At 48.2% G+C, this 11590-nt stretch overlaps 1 protein-coding gene across 1 annotated transcript in view; it reads right to left on the bottom strand.

Annotated features, from left to right (window-relative positions):
- The window catches only part of LOC101851041, a gene marked incomplete at its 5' end in the record, with an annotated part of 43384 nt that extends 31812 nt beyond the window's left edge, over positions 1-11572 (bottom strand). Inside the window, 3 exon segments of the mRNA XM_035969904.1 lie at positions 454-492; positions 1871-6730; positions 11440-11572. Of these exon segments, the coding sequence (XP_035825797.1) occupies positions 454-492; positions 1871-6730; positions 11440-11572 (5032 nt within the window).
- Positions 11573-11590: the final 18 nt, after the last annotated feature.

An 11590-nucleotide genomic window follows, 5' to 3' on the forward strand; every position in this document is an offset into this window, starting at 1 on the left:
TGTGTGTGCGCGTTGTGTGTGTGTTGTGTGTGTGAGTGTGTGTGCGTGTGCGCATTGTGTGCATGTGTGTTGTGAGTGTGGTGTATGTATGAGTGATGTGTGTGTGTGAGTGTATGTTGTGTACGTGTGTGCGCGCGTTTGTGTGATCATATGTAAGTACCTATGTTTTTGTATGTTTGTTTGTTCATTTGTGAGTGTGCGAACAACAAAAATAGTTACAAAATAAGAAAAGAAACCACTGGGTGACACTACAACAAAGACATCGGCTAGCAAACAGATTCCAGTGCAGAAATACTGAAGAAATGTGCCAGGAAAAAAAACATCATGAGAAAAAGATGAATAAAACGAAGAAGAAGAAGAAGAAGAAAAAGAAAAAGAAAAAAAACAGAACCCAAAAGAAACGAAAAAATGTGAAGAAAAAAAAAATCTGCTTCTAGAATACTTTTACCGTACTTTCTTACGAGGTCTGGGTACACCAGCCGTAGAGACCGCCTGAGGAGATTTTCTTATGACATTCAGAGGGGGCGGGTTGGAGAAGCAACGCACACACATGACAACGCATACACATGTCATAATAAACATCATGGAGTTGGGGGAGACAAAAATGCGACATATTCAGCGTGAAACAGTGACATCTCAAACACACACAGGTGGAAGGGATTAAACTGTTGTTGATGTTAATCCAGGAGGTCAAAGCACTCAATTCTTGGCTATACGTAATTTTTTTTCGGTGACTTCTCTCGTTTTATTTCAATACTATTAACAAGTAGCGTACTATGCAGTTACGCCTTTTTTTCCTACTGAACAGTACATTGCCTAAACATTTCCTGTTCATTCTTTCCTTTTAAAATAGACTTATCTCCAATCTGAGATAATTTTAAGATTTTAAATCATTTAGGGGTTTTTTTCCAATTATTATTTGCTTCTAAACACTTGTAATTTCTCGTTCAATGATTGCCTAAACCCAACTCAGTAATACTCAATACAACCAGTCCATTTGATAGTCAGGGCTGGCCGGGATCTGCCTAAATAGAAGGGAAAAAGCTGCCATTTTGGTACAGGTTGAACAAATCCTTGAGAATCAAATATATGATTGCTTACATAGGTCACGGATATATTACGTCCTCTACGTGTTAAAATAGAGGAAACGATCCAATATTTGTCCGGTACAAAAATGTAGTTTAAAGTAGCTGAGAATATTCAGGCTCGCTACAGTGAGCAAGATTTGAAATGGTTATATTTTAACAAATTTTATCAAGGCCTCTGAACTGCTGATCAAGCTGTTAGGACACTTTGGAGACCTTCAGTTAACTCTTTGACCACACAATTTAAAATCACGTTTCCGCTGAATTCTCTCGTGTTCGTGGTTCGAAATGCGTCCCGACATATTAAGTTTTTAAAACCTGCTTGTTTCGAGTCAAACTGATCAATAAAGCATTACACAGACGTAGAATTCATTTATCTTTGACTTCCGGGTCAAACTAAAGGCTCGTTAGCTCATACTTTTTTATATTCGGCCCGTACCATAATACAATAATAACTTCGCATCGGACGGTGGTACCATCCAACCATGGTCACGGAGCTCGACTACCGGACGCTGCCACTGCCCAGACACGGTTAAAGAGTTAAAATGAAAACTGGCACGAAAGGGAATCAAACTCTTGCCACTGGTGTGCGATATCAAGGACTCTTATATAATTTATACCACAGACACGAGTGCGAGGATGTTAAAAGTTAGTGTACGGTTGTGCGTTACCTTCAGGGGTCCCACCACCATGTAAATAGGGTACAAGAGTGTGTGTGTGTGTGTGTGTGTGTGTGTGTGTGTGTGCATGTGTGTGCGTGTGTGTGTGTGTGTGTGTGGACGCACCTTGATTGATCCGAAGGAAGCACTGGACAAATTTCTGACATGAGTCGCGGAGAGATCGTCATCAGCTTCATCGCCCTTGGCCGAATCTCTCTGCCGCCGCACGGGGGAACAAGGGGGAGAGGAGGAGGTGGACAGGGGGTGAGAGGTCACAACACAGGGTTCAGAGGTCAAACGAGAAGCACCAGATTGGGGTTCAACAGGGGTCACAACGTTTAAGGCTGGGGGTGGGGGGTGAGGGGTGACAACATTGACAGCTGCGGGGCCAGCGTGCGGGGGGTCGCCATGCACTTGGGGGTCAGGGGGTGAGGGGTCACGGGGTGAGGGATCAACAACTGATGTGGGGTCAACAACAGCAAGGTCATGTGATGAAAGGTCATGGGTCACACGGGGGTCAGGCAAAAGCGCATCCACAGGTCGCTGCTGCTGCTGCGGCTGCTGCTGCTGCTGCTGGAGGTCACCGGGTTCGACAACGCTCGCCGCGACACCGGACTCGAACACGTCCAGCTCGCGGTCGGCCTGCGAGATGGCCCCCTCGGCCGACTCGAGAATCATGCCCACCTGCGCGCGCTCCCGCACCAGTGCCGGGTCCGTGAACGAGGAAGAGGAAGTGGCCCGCGGCGAGTCCTCGCCCTCGCTGGCGATGCTGATCCTCCCGGCAGACGTCAGGTACACCTCTCTGCCGTCCGCCGAACCACCGGCCGAACCTCCACCACCAACACTCCCACCTTCTGCCGTCGGCTTCGATGACGACGATGAAAAAGATGATGATGAAGAAGTGAGTGGATGCTTCGAGGCGAGGTAAGAAGACGAAGTGGCCGCTTCTTCCGCCGCTTCCAGTTTCGGGGTCATCGGAGGGGTCGAGGACACAGAGTCCTGGGAGGCGATCGGGGGAGGCGGCGATTTGAGGGCGGCCCGCTGCACGTGGTAGTCCCCTACCTCGTCGTCAAAGTCTTCGGAGAAGCTCACTTTGATCTTTCTCTTCTGCCGGTTTCCTGGTACGGGGCTCGACAAAGTGTCCTCACCCACGACCTCTTGACCTTGAGATCCCGCCTCGTTCGCTGCACCTTGAAAGATATCATCCTCCGCAGTCCCTTCTTCATCAGAGCCTCCTCCTCCTTTTCTTCCACCACTCATCTCTTTCCCAAGATCTCCAGCATTTTCCAGGGCTTCTTCAATAAATCCTGTGACCGGCTGATGCTTATTAAACTCTTGCCCACTGATCTTCCGGAAGCTTTCGCCTTCCACCACCTCTCGGTCTACATCCGTCATTTTCGAGATGGAGGCGTCATTGCCGATGATGTCCAGGTTTCCTTGAAGAGGGTCCATATTAGGCAGGTATTGGGTCTCCAGCCCGTCGGGCGCTTCTGTTGGCTCGTTGTCTTGCGGGTCGTCGATTCGGGAAGATCTGCGGGAGCCGTCGTCCCGTGAAAAACGCCGGGCTGGAAAATCTTCCGACTTGGAGAATTTCCGTCCGGGGAACGAGCGAATGATTTCTTCTTCCTCCTCCTCCTCTCCCAGGTTGAGTTCCGAGGAGATGCGTCGCTCTGGGAAAGAGGTTTTCACCTCACCCTCCCTAATCGTCATGGCCGACTCCGTGTCTTTCGACCGCTTTCTCTCTGACGAACTCGTGGACGTATCCGAAGACGCGGACAATTTTCTATCTTTCGCCGAAGCCGATTCGCTTCCAACATCTTCAGGCTTAAAACCCCAGCCAGTCGACTCGACGGACGAACCGGGCTGACTTCCCTGCCCGGAATCGATATAGTTGTCGTTGTCGTCGACCCCACCCATGGCCCCCCTCTCGAGAGCCACTGTGTTGTCGAACCCAATTTTCCGCGTCGCTTGCGTCGTCTCGTCTTCTTTCCCGGCCTCGATTCCATTCTCCCGAGGGGACGTGGCATTGGCGACCTCCTCCGCAGCGTCCTGCGAGAAAGGGTAGTCGTCCAGCACGCTCTGAATCAGCTCGTTGGCCAGTTCAAACGCCAGCTCGTTCAAGGCCGCGTCGGACATAGTCTCTTCCGTCGACACCGCGTTCATGGTGGGCAGCTCTTCTTTGTTGTCCTCGTTTTGAGCCGGTGTGTCGTTCTTCGCATCCTTCTTGGAGGGAGGCTCGGCAATAGTGTTCACTCCATCCTGCACAGAAGACTCCTCCTCCTCCTCCTCCTCCTCTAACGAGTCAGATGGAGGCAGAACGGGTAAACCAACACCAACGCCACTACCACCAGCAGACTCATCCTCCTCTCCCTCATCCTCCTCTCCCTCATCCTCTCTCCGATTCACCGCAACAGCCGCCGCAATACTATTAGCAACAATGCCCTCGGCCGTCTCAAAAAGAACCCTGTCCTCGTAGCTCGTCAGCTTATCCGCATCCACAGGGGAAAAGAGTTCCTTCCCCGCGGCTTCCAGCGCGTCTCTCGACGTAGATCCGCCCGACCTTACCGCTCCTTCGCCCTCGCCATTATTCAAGCCGTTCACCAAAGACGCGTTGTTCTCCAAAGCCAAAGCCGACGGGGCTCCCCCGGAGTCCATCTGACTCACGCCGCCGGCAGGGGCGTCAACTCTTGTCGGAGTAAACACCTCCGAGTCGTTGGTGTCCTTCCGGCTGAGCAGGCCGCCAGTGGTGGAGGCGGCCCCCGACACATCGGCCTTGATGGCCCCCGCGAGGCCGCTGGCCACCACGTTTTCGCTGGGCGTGCCTACGTCCGTGCTGACACTGACCAGCGAGTCCACGTCCGACATGGTGTTCTGCGAGTCCGACTGACTGCTGGAGTGGCGGCCCTTGCTCACTGCCGTCGCCGTGCGGTTCTGGTTCAGGTTGAAGGTCTCCTCATCACGGCTCCCCCCTCCTCCTCCTCCTCCTGCGCCGCCACCACCACCACCGTTGTTGTTGCTATGGCGATGACTCACGTTCTCCACCGACAGTCTTTCGGCGACTTCGTTGAGGTCTGGTAGTTTATGACGACCGTCCAGCATGTTCAGCCCGTCGCGGTAGCTGTTCTGCGGCGTGTAGGGAGCCTGAGGGCTGTCCAAACTGGCGCCTCGCGAGCTCTTCCCGCTGGGTCCGATGAGAATCTCCGGGCTGCGGCAACCTCCGCTATCATCGCTGCCCTGACTGCTGCGGCTGACTCGGCTGGAGCTGCCACTGCCGCTGCCAAACATGGCCGACTGCTTGGCCTTGATGCGCGCCACCATCTCGGCGCTGTTCATACTGGGCAGGTTGGAGCGGGCGAAGCTGTCGAAGCTCCCGCCTACGTAGCTGTTCTGTGGCGTGTAGGGCACGTTATCCCCGCTGCTGCTGCTCAGAACGATCGGCTGCGAGCTGTCGGAGAACGTCCTCGAGGGTTTGATCTCCAGCCCCTCAACACTCCCGCCGAGCCCGCCCGCGTCCAGCCCACCGGCCGTCCCGTCCAGAGAGTCCACGGTGGCCCAGTCGTCGAAGTGCGACCGCTTCTCGTTGACCCGCTCCATGATGTCGGCGTTGGTCAGTTTGGGCAGTTGGTAGCCGGCCGACGACAGCAAGTCGAACCCTCCTCCCCCGCTGCCCCCCATCCCGCCTCCGCCTCCTCCACTTCCTGTGAGGTCCACGCGGCTGTTCTGAGGTACGGCAGGGGAGATAAGCGAGCCGGCGCCCCCGCTGCTGCTGCCCCCTAGCAGGCCCCCGCTCCCGTCGGCCGAATCGTCTTCCTCGAACATGAAGGCGAAGTTATCGCTCTTGCTTTTGGTCACGTGACCAGAGAGCAGCGCCTTCTTCTCCTTGATTCTCTTCACCATCTCCGAGCTGTTGAAACTGGGCAGCTGCGTCTCCTTAAAGAACATGGCGCCCGAGGGTTCCATATAGCTGTTGGGAGGCGTATCCGGATAACTGGGTACCTTCGACCCCTGACCCGAAGCCTGACCGGAAGCGTGACCCGACGCGGGTGCGGATGAGTAATCCATGGGGCTATCCACGTTCGGGCACAGAAGGTCGGATGGCATGTGGTTTTGAAGGACGTCGTCGACCTCCGACATCAAACCCATCTCGGTGCCGCTGTCGTCATTGACTAGGTCAAACTTCTCGGAAGCTTCCTCGCCCTCCTCCTTCCTGTCCAGCCCGCTTGTGGGCGGAGCGCCGGCCTCGGTGAAGCTGGGCTCGTCGTCGTTGACCGCCATGAGGTCGGAGCTGGAAGCCAGGTTCACCTCCATCGACTGGCTGTCGGCCGAGTCGAAATCGATGAGGTTGTCCACGAAGAACCCCGCGTCCAACATTGTTCCGGCGTCGTTCGACAGTCGACTGACTGTCGTCGCTCCGTCCCCCTGTCCGTTATCTCCGCTTCCCACGCTGACTAAAATATCTCCTCCCGCGTCTAAATTTAGGTCGTCCATCGCTGCGCCGGCGCTCTTTCCGCCCCGGAGCGCCTCCTTTTCCTCAGCGTCATAACTCCCCGCGTCACGAGACAACTTCTTCGAGGCATCCATCTCGCTGTCGCTGCTCAGACTAGGGGAGATAAGCGCGTCCATACCGACCGCGGCCAGATCGTAACGATCCTGAGAACAGCGAAACGAATCCGACTGGTGGGTCTTGGCCAAGTTGATATGGGCCCTAGCGTCTTCCTCGCTCCTCGCGTCGCCCGGCGACGACGCAACACCCGCGTTGAACGGAGAGTTCTCTCCATCTTCGATATCGTTTGCGTTCAGATTCTCGTCGGGGGTCACCGCCTCTCCGGCGAGAAAGTCTCGGATCAGGGGCAGGACGCCTTTCCGGTACACCTGGGTGTTCTTCTGCACAAAGACACTTATGTCTTCTAGATCGTCGGCACTTGGGCGGGTGAACAGTTCAAGGTCGAGGTGAGGGGAAGTAGATCTGAGCAGTACATCCGTGATCTGTGAGGGGGGGGGGGGGGGGAGAAAAAGAAAAAAACAAGAATCTTGAAGCAATTACGATACAATAAGGGCTTTAAAAAACAAAAGTTTTAGTTAAAGTTCAACGACACTTGCAACACTATATGTTACAGGAGAGTAACAAACACAAAAAAGAAGGAGGAGAGAAAAGGAGAAGCAAACCTTATCAGAGCACCTGCCAACCATCCGCTGAGTTTGAGTATGATGAGTTAAGTTGGAGTTTGTTTTATATATGTTTTGGTAAGAATATTACAGCACTTGCAATACAATAAAGGATTTTTTTCATAAAAGTTTTAGTTAAAGTTCCACGACACTTGCAACACTATATTATGGTCATATCAGTGCCGAAGGTTACAGGATAGTGACAAACACAAAAAAGAAGGAGGAGAGAAAAGAAGGATCAAACCTCATCAGAGCACCTGCCAACCACCCGATGAGTTTGAGTTTGAGTAAACAGAAATACATCCACATAATAGTAAAAGTAGTCAGTGTTTTACAGCGCTTGCAACTGCATACGGTCACATAAGAGCGCGTGGGACAAAACCAAACATTTTCAGTTTGTAGAAAATTTTGAATTTTGTGCGGGTGGCAGCCGAAGCCTACTCCTATCAATTTTGGACCACCAAATTTTTCGCCCTTGTCGGAGACGGCTAGGTGTAGATCTTTCCTACCAGAAGATCAGGGGTGTGGCAGAAAGACAGCAGTAAGGAGGAGCCAAGGAGAAGCAGTAGAAAGGCTGCAGAAAGAGTCAGGAGCCCAGAGGAGGGGGCAAAAGAGGTGAGGGGGTGGGGGCAGAAAGTGGAGACGAAAGCAGACGACAGAACCTTGTTAGAGGGCAGGAAACGATGAGAAAGGAGAAAAAGACATTTTCCGTCGCTATTCGGATTCGAACGCGGGGCCCTATTGAATGAGAGGCGAACACATTAACCTCTAGGCTACGAGAGCCCCCGTGTGTGAGGGTGGCCTGGTCTTTCATGACTTTCAAGAAGAGAGAATAACAGCTTTCACTTCAACCGATCCCTCTAGGAAACAGCTCCGACAATCCTCACAACGTGGTGTGCTTTGTAGGCAACAACTCTATTGAATGAGAGTTAAGTTTTAGTAAGAGTTTTACGGCATTTGCAACACAATAAGGTCATATAAGAGCCGAAGATTAAAGGTGTTACAAGAGAGTAACAAACACAAAAAAGAAGGAGGGGAGATAAAGACGATAGACATTTGATAGGAAAGAAGAAGCACACCGCACCAGAGCACCCGCCAACCACCCACATTGAATGAGAGGCGAACACCTTAACCTCTATTAAGCCACGAAAGCTCCCAAGCAAATTCTACATCCCGACCGAATCAAACGGTCGCTTTTAAGGACAAGCGGGCTAACCTACATTTCGGAGGTTTCCAGAAATCTTGACCTGCACAAAAAATGGGCATTGCCCTACCCATAGGAGAAGTTTGGTTTCATTGGTTTGTTTGGTTATAGAGAAAACTCTCCTTGTCTTTTAATGAAACTGAACAAGGGGCAAAAACTTTACCTTCGATTATCTCATTGCCCTATCTATAGGAGAAGTTTGGTTTCATTGGTGTGTATATTTCCTTGGCTATAGAGAAAACTCTCCTTATCTTTTAAAGAAACTGAACATGGGGCAAAAACTTTACCTTCGATTTTCTCAAAACAACATTTTTCGGGATAGCCCCCTTGTGCTTCAAAACAACCAATTACGATTTATAAAAAGGAGGCAGTCATCAATCTTGCACGTTTGGGTCACCCTGGCCTGAGAGGGATACAACAGCCCATCAGAAAGAGAGAGATAGAGAGAGAGAGATAGAGAGAGAGAGGGAGAGAGAGAGAGAGAGAGAGAGAGAGAGAGAGGGAGAGAGAGAGAGAGAGAGAGAGAGAGAGAGAGAGAGAGAGAGAGAGAGAGAAGGAGGGAGGGAGGGAGGGAGCGAGAGCGAGAGCGAGAGAGAGAAAGAGAGAGAGAGAGAAAGAGATACTCAATTAATTAAAAGTCTCCCCCTCTTGGGAACAGAACTGGGCCTAATCACAATACACTGTGAGTGTTCTCAGGTCTTTCTGGGCAACAATAGTTGTAACGAGCATAGAGCACGCAGAAGAACGTGGTTATGGGCTATATAGAAATGCAAGTATTATTATTACTATTATAATTATTAATATAATTATTATAAATATTATCATTATCATATCTTAATAATTATTATTATCATTACTATATTATTATTATTATTATTATTATTATTATTATTATTATTAGTAGTAGTAGTAGTAGTAGTAGTAGTAGTAGTAGTAGTAGTAGTACTAGTAGTAGTAGTAGTAGTAGTAGTAGTAGTAGTAGTAGTAGTAGTAGTAGTAGTAGTAGTAGTAGTAGTAGTAGTAGTAGCAGTAGTAGGTCCTACATTATTATACTATTATTATATCATTATTACCATTATTATTAGTTACCGGACTCGTAAACGTGAGACTGCTGGTTTGGTCGCTTTTATTATTTAAGCACAAGGGGGGTATCCCGAAAAATGCTGTTTCGAGAAAATCGAAGTTGAAATTTTTGGACCCTTGTTCAGTTTCTTTAAAAGACAAGGAGAGTTTTCTCAGTAACCAAACAAATATACACACCAAGGAAACCAAACTTCTCCTTTAGGTAGTAGGGCAATGCCCACTTTTGGTGTAGGTAAAGAATTCTGGAAATCCACGAAATCTGGGTCAGCCCGCTTGTCCTTAAAAGCGACCTTATGTCGCGTTACACACTAAATCTCATGTTACACATTACATCTCGTGTTACATACTATCTCTCACATTACATCTCGTGTTACATACTATCTCTCACATTACATCTCGTGTTACATACTATCTCTCACATTACATCTCGTGTCACATACTATCTCTCACATTACATCTCGTGTCACATACTATCTCTCACATTACATCTCGTGTCACATACTATCTCTCACATTACATCTCGTGTCACATACTATCTCTCACATTACATCTCGTGTTACATACTATCTCTCACATTACATCTCGTGTTACATACTATCTCTCACATTACATCTCGTGTCACATACTATCTCTCACATTACATCTCGTGTCACATACTATCTCTCACATTACATCTCGTGTCACATACTATCTCTCACATTACATCTCGTGTCACATACTATCTCTCACATTACATCTCGTGTTACATACTATCTCTCACATTACATCTCGTGTTACATACTATCTCTCACATTACATCTCGTGTTACATACTATCTCTCACATTACATCTCGTGTTACATACTATCTCTCACATTACATCTCGTGTTACATACTATCTCTCACATTACATCTCGTGTTACATACTATCTCTCACATTACATCTCGTGTTACATACTATCTCTCACATTACATCTCGTGTTACATACTATCTCTCACATTACATCTCGTGTTACATACTATCTCTCACATTACATCTCGTGTTACATACTATCTCTCACATTACATCTCATGTTACATACTATCTCTCACATTACATCTCGTGTTACATACTATCTCTCACATTACATCTCGTGTTACATACTATCTCTCACATTACATCTCGTGTTACATACTATCTCTCACATTACATCTCGTGTTACATACTATCTCTCACATTACATCTCGTGTTACATACTATCTCTCATGTTACATATTACATCTCTTGTAACACGCTATATCTCTCGTGTTACACATTACATCTCTTGTAACACGCTATATCTCTCGTGTTACACATTACATCTCTTGTAACACGCTATATCTCTCGTGTTACACATTACATCTCTTGTAACACGCTATATCTCTCGTGTTACACATTACATCTCTTGTAACACGCTATATCTCTCGTGTTACACATTACATCTCTTGTAACACGCTATATCTCTCGTGTTACACATTACATCTCTTGTAACACGCTATATCTCTCGTGTTACACATTACATCTCTTGTAACACGCTATATCTCTCGTGTTACACATTACATCTCTTGTAACACGCTATATCTCTCGTGTTACACATTACATCTCTTGTGACACGCTATATCTCTCGTGTTACACATTACATCTCTTGTAACACGCTATATCTCTCGTGTTACACATTACATCTCTTGTAACACGCTATATCTCTCATGTTACATATTACATCTCCTGTTACATACTATCTCTCATGTTACATATTACATCTCATGTGGCGTCCGTGGCCTAGTGGTTAGGCTCTCGGACTCGCAACCGTAAGGTCGTGGGTTCGAATCCCGTCAGGGGCCCGACGTTGTGTCCTGGGGAAAGGCACTTTGCACAAATTTTCCTCACTTCACCCAGGTGGAAATGGGTACCCGGCTGTAGACAGCGAAAGATCTTGTCAGTTTGATAGTGTTTGAGCGCGTGAAATCTGCAGCTTGCACTGTATGCTTCCGCGGAAGCGGAGAATGTTTCAGAGTGTTCTCAGAGGGTCTGCTGGGGTAATAATGGTTGTAAAGCGCATAGAGCATGCTCTGGAGCATGGATACGCACTATATAAATGCAATTATTATTATTATCATTATTATTATTATTATTATTATTATCATTATTATTATTATTATTATTTATTATCATTGTTATTATTATTATCATTGTTATTATTATTATCATTATTATTATTATTATTATTATTATTATTATCTCTCACCTGCTCTCTGTACACACGGTTCGGGGAATACACGGCAATGTGCCGCTGTTGGGGCCTGGTGATTGTCATGATGACCAGCACGTTGGCAGTCACTGACGTCAGGAAGGTCTTTGTGTCGTCAGCGAACTCTGACCTCGAAAGAACTTCCTGG

The sequence above is a fragment of the Aplysia californica genome, unplaced genomic scaffold (genome assembly GCF_000002075.1).
Source record: "Aplysia californica isolate F4 #8 unplaced genomic scaffold, AplCal3.0 scaffold00194, whole genome shotgun sequence".
In the NCBI taxonomy this organism is placed as follows: domain Eukaryota; kingdom Metazoa; phylum Mollusca; class Gastropoda; order Aplysiida; family Aplysiidae; genus Aplysia; species Aplysia californica.